This window comes from Anoplophora glabripennis, unplaced genomic scaffold (assembly GCF_000390285.2).
Source record: "Anoplophora glabripennis isolate ALB-LARVAE unplaced genomic scaffold, Agla_2.0 scaffold970, whole genome shotgun sequence".
NCBI classification, from domain to species: Eukaryota; Metazoa; Arthropoda; class Insecta; order Coleoptera; family Cerambycidae; genus Anoplophora; species Anoplophora glabripennis.
Window position 1 is genome coordinate 23,637 of NW_019418466.1, and position 26,087 is coordinate 49,723.

Genomic DNA, 26,087 nt, shown 5'->3' on the forward strand with positions numbered 1-26,087 from the left:
GGGAAGGTGTGTAAGTGTTAGTCGTGTGGGGATGCCCCCTCACGGGGGCGTACGTGTCTTTTGGTGTATTTGTCTGTCTGGTATATTGTTTGTCGGGGGTCGCAATTTTAAAGAAATGTATTCTAAAGTAATGAAAATAACTGATAAATAAGTAAAAACTTACCTGGGCATAACCCCGGCACAGGTGCTGTAACAAAGATGCCGACGGCGTCTATGCTTAAGCCGGGGATTAGGTCGGTGATTAAAAGGAAAGAAAGGGATTCTTTCCAGGTAGCCTTAATAAAGGCAGGTAGAATTTGCTCCTTGCACTACACTTTCACAAAACACGTGTGCTCTGGTCGGCTGCCCGCTAGGAACTCGATCCATGGGAGCGGCTCAGATAAAATTTCAAGCAAAGTTCTCTTCCATTGTTCACGGTCTATGGTTAATGTTTCATTCTGAATTCTGGAAATATTACAGTTCTTTGAGTTCTTTGACATTTCTGCTGAAATAAATTTAGTGGTTACAACAAACTAATTTTACATTTTCGGCTTCATTTTTAAACAATAATAAGTATATAATTGAATTTTTGAGGGAGCGAGATCAAAATATATTATTTTCCTAATAATATAGTAGGGGCGGTCATTTCATCATGACTGCTTTTGAGGGTAAAAATTCAAGTTTTAATTTAATTCCTTGCTGATAATTTTTTTTTAGAATTCGGTGTCCTTCCGGAAATTGCAAAAGCCATAGAAGAGTTGGAATGGACGTAAGTGTATGAGGTGAACTATAAATTTTTCATATTCATGTTTGTTATCAATTTAGATTACCCACGGATATCCAAGCCGAAGGAATACCCTTGGTACTAGGAGGAGGAGATGTCTTAATGGCCGCAGAAACGGGAAGCGGTAAAACCGCCGCGTTCTGTTTGCCAATTATACAGATTGTATGGGAAACTTTGAAGGATATACAGTCGGGGAAAGCGGCAAAAGCTGCCGCGGAGAGCTGTTGTAAGTGACAAAACAAATTAAATCGTAAAATGCATACCTATAGGGAGAAATCCACATTTATTTTTTTATGGTAGCTCCTCCGTGGACCATGTCAATATTGGATCGTGGTAACGCTTTAGCAGTTGCTCCTTGCGGCCTACGCGTTCAATCTAGAGAACAGAAAGAATGGCATGGGGTCAGGTGCACTCGTGGCGTAAACAGTGGCAAATGGGCATTCGAAGCCACTGTAACCGATGAAGGGTTATGCAGAGTTGGCTGGTCTAGTCTTCAAGCGAATTTAGATCTTGGTACCGACAGGTAAATTGAAAAATTGCGTTAAAAACATAAGTCTCTTTGGAGTTGTTTGTGTCCTCATTGTTTTGTATTAATTTCGGTAATGCAACTGTTCTCTTGAAGGAAGAATTGTTTGGGAAATCTTCAAGTTGCATTTTTAATTTTAATTTCTTTTAGATTTGGTTTTGGATTTGGGGGAACGGGTAAAAAATCCAACAACAAACAATTCGATAACTACGGCGAGGCGTTCGGTAAATGTGACGTGATCACTTGTCTACTTGACGCGGATAGTGGTGAGATCAGATTCTGTAAAAATGGCGTGGATCTAGGACGGGCTTTTACAGCCGACAAGAACTTGATCAGAAACGGAATGTTTCCAGCTGTCGTTTTAAAGGTACTGCACATTGAACGTATAAAATTCTTTAACGAACGAGGAATTTTTACAGAACGCAGAAATGGAATTCAATTTCGGAAACAAGGAGTTCAAGCATAGTTTACCGCAAGGCTATCAGCCGATAAATTCAGCATCTCACGATCAAGTTGTAACAAATTCGAACGGTCAAGGAGGTTCCGCCGGCAGTGCGCCTAAAATTGCCAATAACGCACCGCAAGCTATTATAATCGAGGTAAGATAATATTAATAGAATTTTTAAGCAATGATAAGAACGGAAATGAATGTCACGGTAGGCCTAAGGGTTCTATAACGGGTTCGCCGCCACAGAGCTTAGCCCGAGAACAACAAGATCAGGAAAAACATTGCGTAGTTCTAATAAATCAGTGTATTTGATTGTATCGTTTGTAAAATTTAAACTCCATTCTAGCCATCTAGGGAATTAGCGGAACAAACGAGCAACCAAATAAAAAAATTCAAGAAGTATTTGGAAGATCCCACTATTCGCGAATTGCTGGTAATCGGAGGAATAAACGTCAAAGAACAAATCTCGCATTTACAAAATATCGGTGCCGACATCATCGTCGGCACACCTGGAAGATTAGAAGACTTGATTCAAGGAGGTTAGTAACGCGAGGATCTTAATTGAATTCCTGCGCACCGTTGTGCTGTTTCAGGTTACTTGTCTCTGTCGAACTGTAGATTCTTCGTGCTGGACGAGGCAGACGGTTTGTTGAAACAGGGCTACACGGATCTGATCGAGAGACTGCATAAGCAGATGCCGAAAATAACGTCGGACGGGCGACGATTGCAGATGATTGTTTGCAGTGCGACACTACACGCTTTTGAGGTTAAGAAAATGGCGGTGAGTATTTTAATAGTAAAACGGGTTTTGTTTTATAAAGTAATTTTTCGTTTATAAACTTTACACTGTAGAGGTTCAATTTTTTTTTAAATAACTAGGAACGGGTGATTTTACCTTTAATTAGAGAAATCGCGAACCTACGTTTCATCATTCTGTAGCCAACATTTTCAGAATTGTTTTAGAAAATCTGACATTTTTCGTCAAATGTTTGTGTAATATTTTTAGCTGAAAATCATTTGTTCTTGAAACCAGTGGCTATTTTTTAAGCTTGAATCCATTACAATGCATTAGAGTAAAATTTCATCTGCTACTACTAGATATAGGTTTTATTCTAAATAATTTTCTTGACACATGATCTGGCAATGTAGAGTTTTGAGGGGGACATCTAATGGCGACCTTGACCATGTCCTTCAAGGACAAGTTGATTTTTTTAAATGGAAACATATTTTTGACACCAGAAATGAAAAGAACAGAAAATTGTACATCCGACTATGACCTTCACCATGACCTTCAAGGGCATTTGAAGGTCATTTAAGTTTTTTGTTGCAAAATTCATTTCCGTCTTGCCCAATAGTATACTCGGGGGTTTTTGAGGGCGCTGATCGAGAATATGAAGTCAGAATTCGAAAATATTCAAATCCGATACGGCCGACCAATTTTTGGTAAAAATTTTTAATATTCTTATGGATTAACACTGAAAATGCTTCAACCTACGTTGAAACTCAAGGTCGAGCCGAGTATTCGACATATTGGGTCCGCCGTATCGGATTTAACTATTACTAAATTCTGAGCTAGTCCGAGTTCAAAAACATTTGAATAAAGAATGCATGCCGCAAAGGGTTAATGGGTATTCTGGAAAATTATGGCGAGCCCCACATATAAAAAAGAAAAATACGAACAAGATTAAAGTTTTGCCTGCAAAATACTAGAATGACCTTCAAGTGACTTTTGAAACTTAAGGTCATGATCAAGGTTATATCCGGAAGCAAAATTCTCCGCACTTTCTATTTTGGTCTGAAAGATACCAGTTTCTATTTGAAAAATTAACTTGACATTGAAATTACCGCGAAGGTCAAGGTCATAGATGGACGTGAAACGGCTCGCTCTTCTTATTTCTGGTCTCAAAAGTAGGATTTTGCAACAAAAACTAAAATGACCTTCAAATGCCCTTGAAGATCCTGGTCAAGGTTATAGTCGGATGTAAAATTCTGTGCTCTTTTCATTTCTGGTCTCAGAAGTATGTGTTTCCATTTGAAAAACTCAACATAACCTTGAAATGACCTTGAAAGTCACGGTCATTAGATGTCCCCTCAAAACCCTACAACTTTTATTTGAAAATTTTTTCATTGAGCCCCTAAGAGATATTCACGTATATTTTTTAAAATGGGACACCCGGTATATATCGATAAATACTTGTAATAATTGAAAAATTGTTAAAAATGATCTGTCCTCAAAAATCCAACCAACGACTTACATTGTTTTTATGGAAACATTTTTAGGAGAAACTTATGTATTTCCCGACCTGGGTGGACCTGAAAGGCGAGGACGCCGTTCCGGACACCGTACACCACGTCGTGGTGAACGTGGACCCGCAAAAAGATAAGAGTTGGCACAACCTAAGACGGCACATCCTGACAGACGGCGTGCACGCCCAGGACAACGTCCGCCCGGGCAACAACAGTCCCGAAACCATGAGCGAAGCAGTGAAATTGCTGAAAGGTAATACCAGACCGTGTTTCATCGTCAGTAACTTTAATTTCTCGGCCGAATTCCAGGCGAGTACTGCATAAGGGCGATCGACGTTCACAACATGGACAGGGCGATCATATTCTGCCGCACCAAGGTAGACTGCGACAACTTGGAGAAGTACATGAAGCAGTTGGACAGGAACAGGTACTCGTGCGTCTGCCTCCACGGAGACAGGAAGCCGAACGAGCGGAAAGCCAACCTGGAGCAGTTCAAGAAGGGAAGCGTCAAGTTTTTGGTTTGTACCGACGTGGCGGCTAGGGGGCTCGATATTACCGGATTGCCGTTCAGTAAGTACGATTTATCGGCGGTATTTTTATTTTCTCCGATATTGTAGCTTGTAATCAATAATACGTTTACCCTTCGTTCTAATAGAAACCATTAGCCCAAAACTTGTGTGAGGGAGGGGACGGTATATTATTATTCAGCGGGTACACCTCCTTAAAAACAAGTAGGCTGGCAGAGTCAAGTGAAACATGTGTTGGGTTCTTTTTTTATTAAAAAAATAACACCGTAGGATGAACATCGAAGAAATGGTAGTTCGTTATATCTCCGTGGCGAAAAGTTTGCAAAAACAAACAACTGTGTGGTGCACATCTTGGATTGAAGTAAAACACAATTTTTGGACTGTTTTAGCCTCAGTTGCCCTTCGGAAGCGTTCGGATCAGGGTCGGATTCTGCTTAAATTTAAACTGGGCAGGGAGAACCGTTCATTATTTGATTGTATATGAAAATAAATAACATTGACCTAAATCAGGCTTCTCCTGCAGTTAGACGTTATCTATTAGGTCAATGAAGTGGCTGAATAAGAAAAAAGAATAAACGTATACCCTTTTTTGTTTAGAATTTTATAACTTTTTAATAGAGCCTGTTTTTTAACTTTCCTGAATATGTCTCCGTATACTTTATGTCAACTGTTTTTAAAAACTCGAAATGTTTAAAAAAATAAAAAATATTTCATATTAGTGGGATTAATAGTTTTAATTTTTATTGTCTGCTTTTTTTAAAACGTCAAAAATAATTATGTATTTTAAAACGTGAATTAACTTTTTCTACAACTAGCAATGTATCTGCAGGGTATAGCAAAAGTACCGGAACGGCGGAATAACTCGGCAGAAGAGCAATTTAGAGAAAAATGTTATATACAAAAATTTCGGGATTTCTCCCGGGCTATCCAATGGTGTTTCTTTAAAGTTCCGCGGTTCGTCCACATTGACATCAAACAGATATGGTGACTTTAAAATGACTCGGTGCTAATTCATACCAAGGCAATCTGTATTTAGAAGATTACTTTCCGTCGCAGATTCGCTTTCTAACAGTTGATTTTAAATGGTAACAACTGGCAATTCTGTTAAGAGGGCAAATGGGCAACCAGCAATACATTTTTATAGATTTTATTACACAGTTTGTCTAGCTATGAGCCAATGCACAAATAACAGACTTTCCTCCATTCCAACGCAGATTTCCTACAAAATGGAGTCAGTTTGAAACTCAAATTATTTTTTGTTGTCACGAAATTTGTAATTTGAATCGTAAATTACAAATTTCTTTACACCAAAAAGTTATTTGAATTTCAAACTAAGTCCATTCTATAGGAAATCTGCGTTGGAATGGAGGAAAGTCTGTTATTTGTGCATTTGCTCATAGTTAGACAAATTGTGTAATAAAATCTACAAAAATGTATTGCTGGTTGCCTAATTGCTATAGAGCCCTCGTAAGTGATGATACAACTTACTATGCTAATTCCTGGCCTCTCGGTTTATGCCGCCCAACAAGAATTTAAATGTTGTTTAATAAGCAAATTACAACTGCTACATACAGGCTACAACTTTGAGTGGGGGTCATATTTATACAGAAATTATTTGTTCAAATTACTTTGTAAAAACTTAATTTGTTTTTGTCATGCATGGATTTGCATTTTGGATGTTGGCAGTTGGCACCATGGATTGGTGTTCTGTGTTCTTTTAAGTTCAGTTCGGTTGTTGGCTTTGTACCAAAAATCAGATAACTGTTTTGTTAGATGTTAGATGTATTATTTAAGAAATAAAGTTTTTCTATAATATTATATTAATCACTCCATGTGTTAACCACTGTGCTGGAAACATAAAAGTTTTAATCTTTTTTTAGTAAGTTTCGAACCCTACCGCTGTTTACTTACATGATATTTAGAAAAATTCTTTCAATTTGTTCCCTTTCAATGTTAGCGAATTGGCATTCAAAGCACGCATAATCTCTTAAATGCGTAACCTGCCACTTTTAACTACGTGGACTTCAGGATACGGAGTTCGTTTGGAATTTAATAATGATGAAAAACATTCAAATTCACAGTTAGATGCACTGTGTTCTAATGCGGAACAACAACTAACACCCTTCGCTTTTTCACCTGTTGACCCACACTATCTCCCTGCTCATGCACTGTAACTTGCCTACAATTCATATATTTGTATTTCAGAAAGTAGATTAAAAAAATCTTCAATTTCCATTTCAGTAAAATTTATTTGACCTATTATATCTTGAGTGATTGGCATTCGAAAAATTCAGTGTTCATAAATTTAGTTTCAAATTAATTTGTCCGTTTTCATTCAAGTTCATTTAGAAAAATATTTTTATTAAAGTATACATTAAATGTTGGATAATTTATTAAAGTTTTAGACTGAAATACACAAATGTTTGGTTTTTAAAGATTTTTTGGACTATTTCAGAGAAAAAAATTTTGAACTCGATTATGAGGTAAGGTCAGGTTATCTTTCCTCTAAAACTATCACCCCTGCAAAAAAACATATTCATGCTTCAATCTTGTGATAAATATCCATTGCTATAACGAAATATTTAGATTTTTTGAGACACCTTTTAAGTAAAAGTTAAGCGAAGTCCAAAAAAATCTTTAAAAACCAAACATTTGTGTATTTCAGTCTAAAACTTTAATAAATTATCCAACATTTTTTAATGAACTTGAATGAAAACGGACAAATTAATTTGATATAACACTGTTAGAAACTAAAGAGTGACCGCAAACCAGCATATTTTTAGCCTATTTTCTCACCTTTGCCAGAGACCTTAAAAAAATCCTAAAAATATTCTGCATATGTCAAATTATTGGTAATGAAAAATCAAGATGAGCATATTTTTTAGTTTTTCGAAAAATGTCGAAAATCGAAATGATGACGCAAAACTGAAATATATGAATAATATCAATAAGAATTAAAGCAATTCTTATTGTATATTTTCTATAAAATAAAATCTTACAAATAGGAAATAATTTATTTTCATGATTAATGAGGGCGTGGTATAGTTGTAAGTCCACCCCTTAAATTCTCTATGGGGCTTAAATTCTCCCCTAAATACGAAAAAAATCAAAAATTATTTGAAAAATTTGGGAGAAAGTACTAGGATATTCTAAATTATTAGAAATTCAAATCGTGTACTTCTCACTAGTATCTATAAGAAAACCACCCAAAGGGTGTGAACAACCCCCGTGATAACATACGAAAATATCATAGCGATATAAAAAACTGTCGAATATTTTATAATAGATCTTACTTTTCTGATCAGAAAGATTAAGCTGACTTGTACCTGATTATTCCAAAATTTTTTTTTTAAATCAACCCTCATAGGGGGCGAAATCATCCCCTAAATATAAAAAATCAAAAAATATTTGAAAAATCTTGATTTTTCAAATAATTTTTTAGTTTTTCCATATTGGGTTTCCATATTCCATAATAATTTATTCTTATTGTTATTATTCATATATTTCAGTTTTGCGTCATCATTTCAACCCCTAATTAGGGGTGATTTTCAACATTTTTCGAAAAACTAAAAAATATGCTCATCTCGATTTTTCATTACCAATATTTTGACATATGCAGAATATTTTTAGGTTTTTTTAAGGTCTCTGGCAAGGGTGAGAAAATAGGCTAACATTGTGGTCACTCTTTATGAACACTGAACTTTTCGAATGCCAATCACTCAAGATATAATGGGTCAAATAAATTTTATCAAAATGGAAATTGAAGATTTTTTAATCTACTTTCTGAAAGAAATTGTATTTTTTAATAGTCCGATGATGAAAAATAGTGGCATTCGAATAAATCGAAAAAAATTGGAGAAAAACCGAGGTTTAAACGTTTCCTGAGAGCAGCCTAATAAATTGACCGCATTTTCGATATTTTTCCCTAAAAGGTTATCCTTTTACCTTTAAAATACCGCTTGCTAAACCTTTTTATCTTTTTTCTATCCAGAGTTCTATGATTTTGACACTAAAGTAGTTCCAATCGTTCATTGCCACTGCAATTATGTATTACAAATACATGAATTGTAGGCAATCTACAGTGCACGTGCAGGGAGATGGTGCGGGTCAACGGGTGAAGAAGCGAAGGGTGTTAGTTGTATTCAGGGAAACACGTACTATTACCCTTAAAAAAACTGACCCTCACTTAAAATTACGCCCTGTATTATAGACGGTTACAGTATGCCGCATAAACTTTTTTTTTTTTCAGTGATTAACGTAACTCTGCCCGACGAAAAATCCAACTACGTGCATAGAATTGGTCGCGTGGGTCGAGCGGAGAGGATGGGTTTAGCTATTAGTTTAGTCAGTACCGTCCCGGAAAAGGTAGACGATATACATTTTTGTACCATAATTACTTAATAACCCTCTTGCCTTTCGTATAGGTTTGGTACCACGGAGAGTGGTGCAAAACCAGAGGAAGGAACTGCTGGAACACCAACCTTACCGATCAGAAAGGTTGCTGCATTTGGTATAACGAGCCGCAGGTAACTTATTTCGACGATACGACAACTGCAGTTTAATACGAACATTTTTTTTGTTTTTCAGTATTTAGCGGACATCGAGGAACACCTAAACGTGACGATTCAACAGATCGGGCCGGACATACAAGTTCCCCACGACGATTTCGACGGGAAAGTCGTGTACGGGCAGAAAAGGAAGGCGGCGGGTACCAACTACGAGACCCACACCGCGCAGATGGTTCCGATCGTGGCGGCTTTGTCGAGACTGGAAAGCGACGCGCAGTCGATTTATGTGAAGCGTTACTTAACGAAGTTGACCCGTGCTTAGATTTGTTAATTTTTTATACTTATTTATGGCATTTATTGTAACTTTATAGTCTCGTGTTCCGTTACTACATTCTTAATGCTATTATTAACTAATTCAAATGTACTGGAGGTGAATATAAAAAAATGTGTATGAAAATTTTGTTTTATTTAAATTTTTTAGTGGTTTATTTCTCCCATTTTTTTTTCTCTGAACTTTCTTTATTCTGCAATTTTTTTATGTTTCCAGCTGTTTAAAATGGACAGACTTCAAGAAATGTTTGTTAGAATTATTTTCTTCGAATATTAATCTTGTTTTATTTTAATTTTTTGGATATTTGCTTCCCGTTGCATTTATTTTTTAAAATAAATAGGATTTACATGTGATCATTTCTTCAAATAGGATCCCTCTTCGATATACAGGGTGATCTAGTTTCAGAATGTTCCATTTTTTTGTATTCCGATTAAGAGGGCTCTGTAGCAAATAGGCAACCAGCAATACATTTTTATATATTTTATTACACAATTTGTCTAAATATGAATTAATGCATAAATAACAGACTTTCCTCCATTTTAACGCAGATTTTCTATGAAATAGAGTTAGTTTGAAATTTGAATTACTTTTTGGTGTATAGAAATTTGCAATTTACGATGCCACTTGTTCAAAAGCGGCAAATTACAAATTTCTTTACAACAAAGTTATTTAAGTTTCAAACTAACTATTTTATAGAAAATCTGCATTAAGGTGATATCAGACGATTCACTTTTTATTATTATCTGTCTTTCATTCAGCATCTTCCATTTAAAGTGAAACGTTTAAACACAAAATGAATCAATGATGAATGAATTCATTAGTGAACCAATCCAGCGATGTTGGATTTTTTCATTCGACATCAGTCACTCGCGCTCCCAATGAATGAAAAATGAAACGTATGAACACAAAATGAACGTTCACTTGACTTCGGTCAGTTTTCGCAAATTAAGTGAATTCCAAGACGCACAACTCTGTTATTGCGTGATCAGTGATACATTTTTTGGTTCAGTGTTCAATGGTAATAGGGAAGTGAAGAATATGGCGTCGTTTATAATGTATGTGTGATACCACAAAACATTGTGATAATGTTTAGAAAATTAAAGAAATACATATTTGAGCAGCGTTTTAATGAGACGAAACCTAACAGAATTAGCAGACATGTTCTGCTAAAACTACATTATCTCGATCGATAGTGACAGACTGATATATTTTGGGATGCTTATGTTTAAATAATTTTAATTGTATTTCATACCTCCTGGTGGTGCCTTCGTATTTTTTTAAGTCTAAACAACTTAGTTTTTATTTACTTCCCTACTATGTTTTTTATTATGAATGCCAGACATATTTATTTTGTCATATGATCATTATTTTTTCAAATAGGCTCCCTTATCAGATTACAGGGAGACAAGTTTACAAAAATTATTTTTTTAAATTTTCTCAATGGAAATTTGGAACTAAACGTATTAGGTACATTTGCGCGACAAGTACGACTTTTAAAAAGTAACTTAAATAACAAATTAGTTTGCCAAGATGGTCCTATACTCATACGCATAAGAAGTCGATGCAAAATCGATACGCATAGTTAAAAAATGCCGTAGGTATTTCTTTGTTTTTTTTTAATTAAAGCGCTATTGCTCATGTCCCCATCACTGTTTTCTAATTTGTCAGATTTTGGAAGCGAGCATCAACCAAAAATAATAGGCAGGTAGTACTTTAGCGAATAAACTTATTTCAAAACCATTTTCCAGACACACAGGGTTTTAAAAATCCAAAAATACTCATTTAGACATTAGATTAGGTCAAGTTTTCATAAAATACTAATATTAAAACTCTTGCGCAACCAGTGGTGGAGATATACTTGTGGATATTTTATTCCAAAAACAACTAATTTTCAAATTATTATTTTAATCTAAACATACAGTTTTTGGAATTTACTTGCGATATTAAAGAAGTACATGAAAACTCAACTGAATACCTACACAATCTTGACTTTATCCATTGTGTACGGTCAGTAAATAAAACAAACAAATTATTGTGCAAATTATGAACGCAAATGTGTATATTATCGTATTACATCGATTTAGAACATCCTACCTAAAATTTGACAAACTTTTTCCACGTAATTATATTAACTCTTATTTTTAAATTCTAATGAAAGAGAAAACATATTTCTACACCATCAGAAATTGAGATACTTATGTATTTGCGTCGAGAAACAATGGGATTTGTCAGTGGCTGCTTTAATTCGTTTCCACTTCATTTCTCCCAGACCAAGCAGTTATATAACTTTTATCTGTAATTATTTTTTATGTAAAGATATCATTATTCTGCTCGCGGAATTTCCCCACTTTCTCCCATCGAATACAAAGCGCAGTGAAAGCAGATATGGTGTCGGTGGATAACTTGGCCTCAAAATTATACTCGCTGTTATCAGAAAGAACTAACGGGGGTAAGTTATGTGTATTTAACGATATAAATAGTTTCTATTAATGATTATTGAAGTGTATACTGGATACATTGCACAATATTGCATCAAAACTCTTTATTATCAACAGACGTTATCGATTTCTTAGTACGCGGTCGAGTACGTGAACGTGGTTGCGCATGATCGGCATCGCAACCGATAGCGCGACGATTGTGACGTTTTGTGCTTAGATACCAGTGGTGTATCGTTTTTAGGGGGTCATGGTTTTTAATAATAGCACAAAATTGTTTGTGTAAAGCAGTTACTGGAGTATAGGCACTCCTAATTGAAATTTGAAATTATTTTGGGGACAAAATAAGTTTTGCACTTTTAGTTTCATGAATATGTTACTATTTTGAGGAGTTATGTCCATTTAACGATGAAATTATTTCAAATCATTGTAAATTTGATAAATATAAACGCAACAAATAAAAGCTAAGATCGGAAAACTATTTTGAACGAATAAACATAAAAATTTCTTAGAACTAATAGATTTCTTTTAAACTTCACTCAATTTTTTTTTTTCAGAAGAAATCAATGAATGGCGATTGCTAGGCCAGGAGCGTGATGGTACCTTTCTGTTTAGCTGGGTCCAATCTAACAAAGATGGACAGACACGCACATGCATCGGTTTATATTCTTACGAAGAAAATGAACTCACACCTGTTTACTCATTTAACGAAAAAGTAAACTGTATACAGGCATCTGTCAATAGCCATAAGACCATTTTAGCTTTCGTTGTTAAAGAAAATAATGGGGATCAGGAATACGTTTATAAACCGAAACTGTACAGGATCAACGATGATTATAATGACGTGTGCGATTTAGAACTTGGCAGGTGCAAACAGATAATGGTGCAGTTTCTGTATCCCAAGCAGTCTATTTTATCGGAAAATCAACCTGTTAAGTTTTTAATTTTCATCCACCAAGAATGTAAGTATATTTGAAAATATACAGTGTGCTACACTTCAAATAAATACGCAGACATCGAATGACTAGAGTCCTTCTAAAAGCTCAAAATCTTTTATAAAATATATTGAACTACATCGAAAGGATTTTAGAGTTTTAGAACACAAGATACGTTGGACCGTCTAACTTAATAAAAATACACAAAAACAGCAAAATACGTCAAAATAGCATTAGAAATACTTCGGAAATTTTAACGTATAACAAGGTTTTTGGAGATATATCGAAGTTTTCGAGATATATCGAGATTTTCGAGGTATATCGAAGTTTTCGATGTATATTGAGGTTTTTATTTTGGTGTATTCTGTGGTTTTTTAAATATTTTAAAGGTGTTTCGTATTATTTTAATGTATTTGGTAACAAATTTGAGGAATTTTGAATTTCAAAGTAACGTTTTAATGAAAAATTTTTTCAAAATGTTAGTATTTCACTTAGTTTACCCTTTAATTTAATCAGAATGCTGATATTGCATACCTTGTAAAAATTTATCAATATTTACAATTTTATTAATAGTCCAGGCGATAGAGCAGTAACAGTAGGCTTTGGCGTTTGTGTTTGAAGTCACCTATTTTGTTGTACAAAATCGCAAATATTATGTAGAATAAAAATCCAAGTTTCAAAAAACCATTGTTAAGTTCAGGGGAACAACAAACATACAAAAAGAACGAAAAATGACCCGTTTTTCGACATAGAAAGGGCACACAATTTTTTAGAAATACTTGTTGTCATAGTAAACAATGATCAATACTAAAAATACCTATTTTTACACTTTTATAACTATTTAGAATTTTTTTTTAAATTTTCAACGTATTCCTCTATAAACAATTATTTATTGCCTAGGGAATTTTCTACGCAATCGACAATCGAATGCAAAAAAATATTCGTATTCCTCTTATTTTGCCATATCAAATTAAAAAAAATTCATCTTGATGAGCGCTACCGTTCCCGAGAAAAGTCATATTTTATCGAGCATACGCATTTTGAAACCCATGCAGCGCGCGGCAGCACAGCTGCTCTCAGTCGTCCCAATTTCCGCTCTGCCGAGAAATTCCAGTAACCACGGTACCTTTCTTGATTTTTCTTTTCTTTCATTAAGCTTTTATCTGCCGAAAATGCACTAAATGGATATTGAAAGTACTTGTAGTTAGCTATAAAACCATTTTTTTTCTCGAATTCACGATTACGTAAGCTATAAATTATTATTACCTAACTTTACGATTCTTTATCTCAGAATCTACACGGTAGAATGCTGTCGTATTTGGCTGAAAAGCAAGGGGTAAGGGGTTACGACGTAGTTTTTAAGTGTGCAATATTTTGCCAGTTGCATAGAAAATTTCCTGGGCAATAAATAATTGTTCATATGAAAATGTAGAAAAATTTAAAAAAATTCTAAACGGTCATAAAAGTGTAAAAATAGGTACTTATTTAAGATTTTAAAGGGATTTGCTGTTTTCGTCCTTAAGAAATGTTATCTACTTTAATGTTATTAATTGTTTAGCTTTTCAAAGACCTTCCCTTATTTTTTACCCGTCTTGTTTTGACGAAAGCAACAAACCTTTTCCGACGCTCTTTAAATTTGAAGCGCCCTAGTTTTTTTCTTTAAGGTATACTGCAATACCAGATCAAGACTCCCGATGGAGAATTAGACAAAGACGGTTTTATGTACGAATCTTTGGTAAGAATGTTTATGTGGGCCCAGTGGGACCCGTTACAACAAACTTTATACTACATCCACAACAGAAAACGAGGTAGGTGTTTGGTAGAAGGCGAGGAGGAAGTCCTTGACGATACAGGAACAAAAGTCACACCCACCTTGTCTGGATTACAATTTAATGACGAATTGCCCCATGAAACAGTGGTAGGTACACACATTAAGCTCTAGATAGATAATATATTTTACTAAATACTACCTAAATTTTCTTATAAAATTAATTTTAATAAAACACAACACACACCCAACAAATTCTCGGTTTCAGTAAAGTTATCAGTAGCGATTCCGGTATTCTAGTCTCTTTGTATATTACACTCATCTCAGGAAACAAAACTTTTTTTCAGTTAAACATACCGTTGAATTTGCCCCACTTTTCTTCACTTCACGGATCGTGCTTCATCTACGAAGATGATCCGGTCCCGTTGAGAATACACGATTGTGCTTTGGATCTCGTCGTCCTTACGGATTCAAATGGATTTGTGTGTATCTGCCATCATTATCTGTACCAGGTACGCCTTTTTTTAAATAGAAACGACGTAAAAAATTGCTCGTTAATTTCTAGCCCATACAACCAGTCGTGGAGTTGAACGACGACGACACGAACCCGATACATTTTGCTTATTCGGTAACAGTCTTGCATCAAAGTTGTGTGATACATTGCGTTATACCGGAAATACCGTGGAACAGAGCGAAGAAAATTAGGCCGCTGTTTACATTGAATGGTGATGTTTATTCTGTTCATATCTTAGATTGCTAACTTATAGTTTTCCTTCTAGGGAGTCATCTGCTCATTTTCATCCCCGAAATCTGTACCCACCTTCTGGATATTGGTTTAATGCACGAGCCATGTTGTCACATTACAGTGAAGCCCATCATAACAGATGTTGAAACACATTTGTTGTGTTTAGCGCCTGTTGTGTCGATGGACATCAAATATGTCGTGAATTTAGCCACCCTGGATTTAATAGACATAAACGTACCAACTTCCTTACTAGTGGAAACTTTTAAAAGTGATACGCTTTTAGAAAACAAGTTGTCGATCCTTCACTATCTCATCCTGCATTCTGATGACATAAGCAGCGCATCTGAGGTAAACTGCATCGATCTGATATAGGGTGAATCTTAAATCTGTACATATACTCGTATTGCGCCTGCGGATAATTCGTAATGTAAATGAATTAAGTGAAAATCATTTCTTAAAAATACCAGTATTTACGGAGATGTAAACTTTTATTTAACTTGCTTTGTTAGTATGGATCAAATCTTGCAACTGAATTTTAAAACAGTTATCCCCAACAGATTGAGCTGAAATTTTAGTTTTGATTACAATGCATGGATTGCATGGTTAGCTAAGTGATATCATTCTAAATCCAATATGGCGGACTCCCAAAGATGACATCCCAAAGATGACGGACCAGTTATATTGTTAAAACTGCAAGAACTTTTCAATTAATTAAAAAAATAACCAGAACAGTTTTCATCTTAATTTTAAATGCCATAAATTTACAAAAAACAAGAATCTCAATAAAAACTCAATATTTATATGGGTATATAGGAATAGTAGACCGATCCAAATAACTCATTTAGAGGGAAAAAAAAAGAAAATTGTTACCTGGACTTTTATAAGTGGAAATGGTAAAGGGGCTTATAATAAACGAAAAAAATAAATAAATGCGTGAGCAGGGGCGGCGGAGGGTTGATTTAGGGGGTTGAAAAGTTATGAAAAATTGTATCATTGGGATTTCTGGCAAAAGTTGGCGTCAAACAAAAATATATCCAATACAAAAGTTGTAGGTCATGCAAAAATCTACAGCTTTTGTAGAGGTCACTTTTTAACATAACCTCAAAATTTCCGAGAAAAATGCGAAAAACAGTTTTTTTTTCTGATTTTTCGTTTTTTATTTCTCATTTCCGCATAAATAATTTAATTTTGACGAAACTTGGTGAAAGTATACCTTTCTCTATCTTAAATAACCTCAAATTTTGTTAGATAAAAAAATCCAGAAGTTTTTGAGATATTTATTTTTTTCGGCCTGAAACACTTTTTTTTCAAAGAAACATTCAACTTAAAAAAATCGTCGTACAGAGTTCTGCCGGTAATCATTTTTTTCGTTTTGAAATAAAAAAATCTGTAATAAGCAGTTCAAAAACATGCTCAAAAATGCAAAAAAAATAAAAAATTACTTGTAACATTAAATTTTTCAGTCATTGTTGATAATTTGTTTAAATTAAAAAACATTAAAAAACATTAAAAAATTGATTACACCATTCAATTCTATGGAAAAAATACAAAAAAACTGTCTCATTGTTTGACCCAAAACTATTTTTATACAGTATTGCTATAAATATAAGTCGAATAGTGAATAAATAAAATAAATAATAACTTTTTCTTCGTAGGATCGATTAGTGTACTAATTTTTTTTAAAGTTTGATGAATTCGTAGATATACAGTGTGCCCAAGATAAGGATGGGATAGCATTAGGATCTAGGAAACGGTAAAATATATGGGGTGGCTCAGATTAGAAAAAAGTTGTGTTTTTTTATACCTAACAACATGCTGTTTAGAAAGTTTTAAAATTCCGGGTAGTTCTGGAGATATCCGGAAAAACCCGAAATTTTGCTAAATTGTTTAATTTTTTCTGGCTTTATTTGAAAACGAATTTTAAAATAAATTACATATTTACAATGCCACTTTTTTCGCTCTATACAANTTGTTTGACCCAAAACTATTTTTGTACAGTATTGCTATAAACATAAGTCGAATAGTGAATAAATAAAATAAATAATATTTTTTTTCCGTAGGATTGATTATTATACTTATTTTTTTTAAAGTTTGATGAATTCATAGATATACAGTGTGTTCAAGATAAGGATGGGATAGCATTAGAATCTAGGAAACGGTAAGAGATACGGGGTGGCTCAGATTAGAAAAAAGTTGTGTTTTTTTTATACCTAACAATATGCTGTTTAGAAAGTTTTAAAATTCCTGGTAGTTCCGGAGATATCCGGAAAAACCCGAAATTTTGCAAAATTGTTTAATTTTTTCTGGCTTTATTTGAAAACGAATTTTAAAATAAATTACATATTTACAATGCCACTTTTTTCGCTCTATACAATGGCGTCAACATTTTTGCAATCCGACGTTTCATCTTCGAGGGGCCATCATCGTGTTAATTTTTCCAAATACGTCGCTGCTATTTTTATGATAAAATCTTAAGTCATTTTTAATTCTGAATTAGAGGATATTACTATTGTATTCGTTTAAAAAGTTTTTAGCTTGTTTTAACTGTAAGTACGGCCCTGAACACTTTCAAAATATCTATCGGATGAAGTCATAACAGTATAAAAGTCAATGCTGCGCAAAATATCCAACAATTTTTTACTACTGTTAGCAATACTAATTAGAAATAATAAAATATTTCATAAATTCGTATTATTTTTTTATTAGGTACAACTTTTTAAATTACAGATTAAAAAAAATTGTTGGATATTTTGTGCTGTATTGACTTTTATTCTCTCCTCCTCTCTCTCTCTCTCTCCTCCAATAGATACAGGTATTTTGAAAGCGTTCAGAGCCGTACTCAGGTAAAATTTTTAATGATAGCTAAAAACCTTTTTAAGCGATTACAAGAGTAATATCATCTAATACAGAATTAAAAATGACTAGAGTTTGTCATAAAAATAGCAACGATATATTTAAAAAAATTAATCTGATGATGGCCCCTCGAGACGAAACGTCGGATTACACAAATGTTGACGCCATTGGATAGAGCGAAAAGAGTGGCAATGTAAATATGCAATTTATTTAAAATTCGTTTTCAAATAGTCAGAAAAAAAATAAAACGATATAAACGATTTTGCAAAATTTCGGGATTTCAGATAGACTTTACAGTTAATACTTTGTATTGCTGAAATATCAAATCATCCAGAGATAATTTATCATTTGTGCATTTGTAATTCGACTTAGATGTTTATAGCAATACTGTACAAAAATAAAGTTTTGGGTCAAACAATCAGACAGTTTTTTTTTATTTTTTTTCCGTAGAATTGAATGGTGTAATCAGTTTTTGAATGTTTTTTAATTTAAACAAATTGTCAACAATAACTGAAAAATTTATTGTTGCAAGTAATTTTTTATTTTTTTTGCATTTTTGAGCCATGTTTTTGAACTGTTATTACAGATATTTTTATTTCACCAAAAAGTGTATGTCAAAACGAAAAAAATGATTACCGGTAGAACTCTGTACGACGATTTTTTTAATATAGAATTTTTCTTTGAAAAAAAATTGTTTCAGGCCGAAAAAATTAATATCTCAGAAACTTCTTGATTTTTTTTTTATCTAAAAACATTTGAGGTTATTTAAGACAGAGAAAGGTATACTTTCACCAAGTTTCGTCAAAATTAAATTATTTTTGCGGAAATGAGAAATAAAAAACGAAAAATCAGAAAAAAANATAGATATACAGTGTGTCCAAGATAAGGATGGGATAGCATTAGCATCTAGGAAACGGTAAGAGATACGGAGTGGCTCAGATTAGAAAAAAGTTGTGTTTTTTTATACCTAACAATATGCTGTTTAGAAAGTTTTAAAATTCCGGGTAGTTAAGGAGATATCCGGAAAAACCCTAAATTTTGCAAAATTGTTTAATTTTTTCTGGCTTTATTTGAAAACTAAATTACATATTTACAATGCCACTTTTTTCGCTCTATACAATGGCGTCAACATTTTTGCAATCCGACGTTTCATCTTCGAGGGGCCATCATCGGGTTAATTTTTCCAAATACGTCGCTGCTATTTTTATGATAAAATCTTAAGTCATTTTTAATTCTGAATTAGAGGATATTACTATTGTAATCGCTTAAAAAGTTTTTAGCTTGTTTTAACTGTAAGTACGGCTCTGAACGCTTTCAAAATATCTATTGGATGAAGTCATAACAGTATAAAAGGCAATACCGCACAAAATATACAAAAAATTTTTACTACTGTTAGCAATACTAATTAGAAATAATAAAATATTTCATAAATTTGTATTATTTTTTTATTAGGTACAACTTTTGAAATTATGGATTAAAAAAAATTGTTAGATATTTTGTGCTGTATTGACTTTTATTCTCTCCTCTCTTTCTTTCTCCTCCAATAGATACAGGTGATTTTGAAAGCGTTCAGAGCCATACTCAGGAAAAAATTTTAATGATAGCTAAAAATCTTTTTAAGCGATTACAATAGTAATATCATTTAATACAGAATTAAAAATGACTAGATTTTGTCATAAAAATAGCAACGATATATTTAAAAAAAATAATCTAATGATATCCCCTCGAAGACGAAACGTCGGATTACAAAAATGTTGACCCCATTCGATAGAGCGAAAAAAGTGGCAATGTAAATATGCAATTTATTTAAAATTCGTTTTCAAATAAAGCCAAAAAAAAATAAAACGATTTAAACGATTTTGCAAAATTTCGGGATTTCAGATTTCGTCAACAGTAGGTACATAGACTTTGCAGTTAATACTTTGTATTGCTGAAATCTCAAATCATCCAGAGATAATTTGTAATTCGATTAGATGTTTATAGCAATACAGTACAAAAATAAAGTTTTGGATCAAACAATCACACAGTTTTTTTTATTTTTTTCCGTAGAATTGAATGGTGTAATCAGTTTTTGAATGTTTTTTAATTTAAACAAATTATCAACAATAACTGAAAAATTAATTGTTGCAAGTCATTTTTTATTTTTTTGTATTTTTGAGCATGTTTTTGAACTGTTATTACAGATTTTTTTATTTCACCAAAAAGTATATGTCAAAACGAAAAAAATTATTACCGGCAGAACTCTGTACGACGATTTTTTTAAGTAGAATTTTTCTTTGAAAAAAAAGTGTTTCAGGCCGAAAAAAATTAATAGGTATCTCAGAAACTTATTGATTTTTTTTATCTAAAAACTATTGAGGTTATTTAAGACAGAGAAAGGTATACTTTCACCAAGTTTCGTCAAAATTAAATTATTTTTGCGGAAATGAGAAATAAAAAACGAAAAATCAGAAAAAAACTGTTTTTCGCATTTTTCTCAAAAATTTTGAGGTTATGTTAAAAAGTGACCTCTACAAAAGTTGTAGATTTTTGCATGATCTACAACTTTTGTATTGGATACTTTTTTGTTTGACGTCAACTTTCGCCAGAAATCCCAATGATACAATTTTTCATAACTTTTCAACCCCCCAAATGTAATTTGGTTGGACTATAGTTGGTGATTTATGGGTAAATATAAGTTTAATAGGGTCAGAAACAGGTTATAAACACTTATGAAGACATTTGTGAGTTTCTTTGATGTATTGTCTTCAAATGTGCTTATTTATTTAACTTTTTTTTACCTTTTACAGTATAAGAGTTCAGTTTGACAGCGGTAACGTTGTATAGCTGATCTACGTTATGCGTAAATACTACAGTGAAGTCAGCGGCTCTCAACAAGTTTCCTATAAAAAAAACATACATATTTATTATAAATTTGACTTTTTCCTAAAGATATTAGTTAAATGTTCTACGCAGTAAACTGTATTGCTACTGTGTGTACACATTTACGATTCACTCTGTGTACAGGGTGTTTCATAACTCTTCCGACACAGAGCAGGCTCGGCAGACGAGGGAATAGTACGCGGTAATGTGCAGTCTCTGTAAACGTCAGAAATGACACATGAAATCATAGTCTATTAGTCGTAAAAGTGCATACTTTACTTTTGTCCTATTCAATTAGTAGTGGCGCTGTTTCACAAATTCCCGATTTTCTCAAAAACCGTTATTTTTTCGAAAAATTTGTTAAAGTAAAATTATTTTTAAAATTAAATTTCCTGGTAAAACTATTTAATAATTGGCATACTGATAGAAATATGGATATCACTTTAATGGCGCCCTACCCTTAGTCCGGCCCTTATTGGGCTTCCAACAAATTCTTAAAAATCGTTTTAGTTGATCTCATGGCAAGCCGAGAGACCATTTACATTAGGATTCCCGCAAATGCTGAAGGAATATCTGATAGGAACGTCTTATGCCTCAGTTCAAAGAAACCTGCCCTCAGATGCAAACAAACTGATTAACTTGCTACCGATAACATCCCTACGTATCGGATCTGACATCGAGGTCGAGTTAGACAATCACATGATATGTCTATCTCAGGACGTCTTGTGGAACGCCTCGATGATGCTGCTTTCTCCCCAGCAACGCATAGTACCTTACAGGAGCGACATCTGGGTCAAACTGTGGGACCAACTCGCTAAAGTCTCCAAAGGAGCTCAGAGGTTTAAGCCAAGTCAGGTTGTGGAAAAACTGACTGTGTCTCTGGTTTGTTACCAGGTGGGTGTAAATTTATAACTCCCAGATATTTTTTAGACAAGTTCCTTTTTTCAGCCAGAAATTTTGTCAAGATCCAGCACGCCAATGTCTCCCAGCGGCGGTGCGTCGTCTGCACTGAACGATTTCCTGAATAACCAGTGCGGGAAGAGGAGTCAAAACGAGTCTTTGCCGTTTTTTGAGGTTGACAATTGTACTGCCAGTAAACAGGAGCATATAATATCAGTGGTAAGTTCAGTAAGGTCAAAAAAGCATGAGGACCTTCATAAGGAATTGAAAATTGATCTTAAGGTCAAGGTCGTTTTCGAATTTGAGTTTGCTCTACCTTTTACATACAGGTACGTTCACAACGTTAAATCTGCCCAAAAAATTAAATAAACAGCTAACAAGCAAATTTTCAACATTTGACCTTCTCAAGGTCAAAATAACAACAATTAAAATATCAATTCTGACGTTACATTTTTCACTTTTGTTTTGATACGTTATCAAAGACAAAGTTTTCCATTAAAAAAAAACATTAACATTCAAATGACCTTGAAAATTACCTCAAGGTCAACATTGTTAAAGTCGGTTACGTTTATTCCGCCATCAAACTCAAACAGCTATCAGTCAGTTTTTTAGCATTTGACCTTGAATTGACCTTCTGGAGGTCACAAAGATAAACTTAAAAATATCATTTCGGATGTAAAATTTCCCGCCCTTTTCGAATCCGGTGTCAAAAATAGAGGTTCCTAATTAAAAAAACACTGGCTTACAAATCACCTTGAAAATTAATCTCAAGGACAAAGCTAGTTGCACTGATAGGTGACTCCCATTGTCCTGAACAACTTTTGTCTAAACCATTGTTCCGTATCTCGCGTAGGTACGGAGAAAGGGTACATAGATTAAAATGGCCCACCCTACATATAAATAAAAAATGTTTGGACAAATTTTAATGACGGATTCTGCTCCCTGAATTAATGAAAAAAGTTCCTATGAATATACAGGTTCGGAAAGTCCCCATGGTTCATCGGCCGTTACGTGAGAGCGATAAAGTAAGTCATAGAAATCCGTGCGATAGAGAAGGATGGCTATAATGAAGACGTCTTATAGTCACCGCTCTTTTCGCCCTTCCACAAATAAGGTCCACTTCCACTTGTAATTCAGCGACCGGTGGTCATCTTTGTTTTTGTCGTATGCCTTTTCTGTCATAGATGTCACTACTTATACAATTCCGACTTCGGTATTCCCACATGTTAATACAATCCGTTAACAGAGGGCAGCACAACGCGTAACAAAGAAAACTTTTTACAGTAGCTGGTAGATACCTCTGTTTGTAAATCTAGTGACCTTGTTTCCTCTACTGAGAAGTTATTCAAATGGAGTATAGTACAGCTGCATTTAAAGTTCATTCAGTTGTTATTTAAGTATACTTTTTAAAATGACTTAAAAATCCCAAGAAATATAAAGCAAAATTCCCTCTTTCCCCAATTCCAAAAAAATCTCATCTTAGAGAAATTGTGCTGCCCTCTGTTAACGGATTGTATTAACATATCGGAATACGGGAGTCGGAATTGTATAAGTAGTGACATCTATTAAAGAAAAGCCAAACGACGAAAACAAAGATGACCACCGGTCTCTGAATTACAAGTGGAAGTGGATCTTATTTGTGGAATGCCGAAACGGGCGGTGACTACGAGACGCCTTCATTATAGCCATCCTTCTCTATCGCACGGATTTCTATGACTTACTTTATCGCTCTCACGTAACGGCAAATGGACCATGGGGACTTTCCGTACCTGTATGTTCGGAAGCGCTTAATTTTTGAGTGTTACGGTGTATTCTTCCTTTTTATTGAAAGAAAACGACTGAAACAATTTCATTCAACTTTTGTATGGTGATTGTATTTTTTCAGAATTTAAGGGAACTGAATATGCATCTATTAAAGCAAAGCGCAGAGAATAAGATGAACAGGTTTCAGTGGCAGAGTCAGTCTCCCATGCACGTACATGCGGTTGCTACAAGATATATTACAGCCCAACTAGATCAGTCGAGGCAACTTTGTCAGTTGCTTTGCAAGGCAGGAACTTATGAACCGAGATGGGAACTAGATAAAGGTTTTGTCTATGTGTAAGTTTGTCGTTTTTAAGAAAAATGCTGAAACAGGTAGACATTTGTCTCTTGAAAACAATGATTCAATCATTTATAACCTAAAGTTATACAACGTAGTTATTCCATCTCTTTAATTTTTTCTTACTCATGTGTTAATTTTTTGTATCTATATTTTTTCAATGACTGTGTAATAAGTCAAAATGGTTTTCCAGCAATCAACTGCCTGAAGAAAGGCGATTTGTACTGTACACGATCTTAGAGAAGTATTATTTAGCCGTAGAATCAATTGCTTTTCCTCTGCCACAAGGTTTTACGTCTTTCTTTACATTCCTGGGATACAAAACCTTGAATTATGATATGTTTTTGCAGTACGTGAAAAGAAATGTGTTTGAGCTACACGTGGACGTCATGAAGATAATCATGGCAGGTGGGTGAGGTTTATGATTACTGTTCGCTTTGATTTTTGGTGATTCTCTTGATGTCAGTAATTTATTTCAGATATTGATAACAGCAAGACTGGTATCCAAAACAAATTAAATCTGCTGACGATACTGCCTCGATCAAGGGCCAAAAGGCTTCTCAACCAGTGGAACCATCCCATTAGTTTAATGCTGAGAGCTAGGGAGCATTCTCTAAATATTCTCTCGGGAGTTGCCGGTCATCCCACTGGTAGGATTCAAGGAACACAGAAGCACAAGGGTTTTCGAGGCAAGAATTATTACGGTTTTGAATACTTTGATATTAATTATTTTCAAATTTTTAGGATTAACTGCTTTTCCATCGAGTGATCACTTGTCTCCGCTGGATACGTTTTTAGATCTATTAACAGCCAAGGCAACTTTGACTGATATTGACTTTGGTCTGCTTGTTGAAGCCACGGAAACGTCAACAGAGGAATTCTTGTAACAAGTCGTGAAATAAAGTTAGAAAAAAATTAACATGTTTTCTCATTAATTCAGTTGTCGAAGAGATTTAACCACTTTCAGTATATCGGTTTGACTAAAGTTTTAAGAAATAATACGCCATAATAGTCCAAATAAATGTATAAAATTTTAACGCTATCGGTAAAAGGGTTATGAAGTTATTAATTAAAGTACTTTTATTTTGACAACTTTCAAGGCCTGTAAACTGAAGAATCAGAAAATTTTTATTTAACTTTTTTTTTCGTAGATCGTATTTATTTTTCGTAGTGAATGTGCAGTTAAATGTTGTCGGAGAAATTTGCGGACATCCTGTATTAAGAATACTTTTTGTAGATTTAAAGTTTTTTGTTTCTTGTTTCAGTAAAAAAAATCTAGAAAGCAAAAGAAATACAGGTTCGGAAAGTACCGATGGTCCATCTGCCGTTACGCGAGAGCGATAAAGTAAGCCATAGAAATCCATGCGATAGAGAAGGATGGCTATAATGAAGGCGTCTCATAGTCACCGCCCGTTTCGCCCTTCCACAAATAAGATCCACTTCTTATTTGTGGAAGGGTGAAATGGGCGGTGACTATTAGACGCCTTCATTATAGCCATCTTTCTCTATCGCACGGATTTCTATGACTTACTTTATCGCTCTCACGTAACGGCAGATGGACCATCGGTACTTTCCGACCCTGTAGATATCTGAAAATGAATAATGGACGTTCGTGATTGATTACAATAAAGTTTGCTTTGGGTCTATAAAATTGTGAAAATTATTGTAGCTCAGTATATGACGGTTTTTAAGTCCGAATTCTTGACACATACACCGATTGACGTAAAATTTTAACAGTAAGAAGAAAATTGCTCAAGAAACAAAAGTTACATAGTGCCGATATGTGTTTTCACCCTGAGGGTGAATGAAGGTACCTATTTTAATCACAAAAATCAATAGAGGCATGAATTCTAAGCAAAAAATGCTCTATAATGTTTTTTCCAAAAATTAATATTTTCCGAGTTATTTGCCATTGAAAATGTTGATTTTTCATCTAAAAAGTGCATGTTCTTCACCAATTTTTGATAAATAACTCGAAAACCTTGCATTTTATCGAAAAACTCAAATACAGCAAAAATAAAGCTTTTGAAATAACGAATCGATTCGTTTTTTGTTGACTACCGTAGATGTAACAATAACCGAGTTATCACTCTCTAAAGGCAATTGTTTATTTTTCGGAAAGTAAAATCGAACCGTAA

At 34.0% G+C, this 26,087-nt stretch overlaps 2 protein-coding genes across 2 annotated transcripts; both read left to right on the top strand.

The window, feature by feature from the left end:
* The first annotated feature begins 631 nt into the window (after positions 1 to 631).
* LOC108915094 (ATP-dependent RNA helicase Ddx1) lies at positions 632 to 9,470 on the top strand. The gene is made up of 13 exons (XM_018721056.1): positions 632 to 647; positions 697 to 748; positions 805 to 989; positions 1,064 to 1,286; positions 1,440 to 1,656; positions 1,709 to 1,888; positions 2,084 to 2,276; positions 2,331 to 2,518; positions 4,018 to 4,237; positions 4,294 to 4,554; positions 8,761 to 8,876; positions 8,936 to 9,037; positions 9,099 to 9,470. The coding sequence occupies exons 1-13, from the start codon at positions 632 to 634 to the stop codon at positions 9,339 to 9,341; spliced, it is 2,196 nt and encodes a 731-aa protein (XP_018576572.1). The 3' UTR covers positions 9,342 to 9,470.
* Positions 9,471 to 11,693: 2,223 nt separating this feature from the next.
* Positions 11,694 to 24,836, top strand: LOC108915095 (protein pigeon). Its single transcript, XM_018721057.2, has 12 exons — positions 11,694 to 11,799; positions 12,343 to 12,747; positions 14,385 to 14,638; positions 14,836 to 15,000; positions 15,054 to 15,213; positions 15,268 to 15,581; positions 21,459 to 21,842; positions 21,897 to 22,067; positions 23,734 to 23,948; positions 24,143 to 24,357; positions 24,429 to 24,638; positions 24,694 to 24,836. The coding sequence occupies exons 1-12, from the start codon at positions 11,736 to 11,738 to the stop codon at positions 24,834 to 24,836; spliced, it is 2,700 nt and encodes an 899-aa protein (XP_018576573.1). The 5' UTR covers positions 11,694 to 11,735.
* The last annotated feature ends 1,251 nt before the right edge of the window (positions 24,837 to 26,087 follow it).

What these genes read in the sequence shown, in the direction of transcription:
- LOC108915094 (XM_018721056.1), top strand. An exon ending in AGCTGCCGCGGAGAGCTGTT is followed by an intron (nt 990 to 1,063) that starts GTAAGTGACAAA and finishes TTTTTATGGTAG; the next exon opens with CTCCTCCGTGGACCATGTCA. An exon ending in AGAAGACTTGATTCAAGGAG is followed by an intron (nt 2,277 to 2,330) that starts GTTAGTAACGCG and finishes GTGCTGTTTCAG; the next exon opens with GTTACTTGTCTCTGTCGAAC.
- LOC108915095 (XM_018721057.2), top strand. Translation starts at nt 11,736, where the DNA reads ATGGTGTCGGTGGATAACTTGGCCTCAAAATTATACTCGCTGTTATCA. An exon ending in TGTCTCTGGTTTGTTACCAG is followed by an intron (nt 21,843 to 21,896) that starts GTGGGTGTAAAT and finishes TCCTTTTTTCAG; the next exon opens with CCAGAAATTTTGTCAAGATC. An exon ending in AGGAGCATATAATATCAGTG is followed by an intron (nt 22,068 to 23,733) that starts GTAAGTTCAGTA and finishes GTATTTTTTCAG; the next exon opens with AATTTAAGGGAACTGAATAT.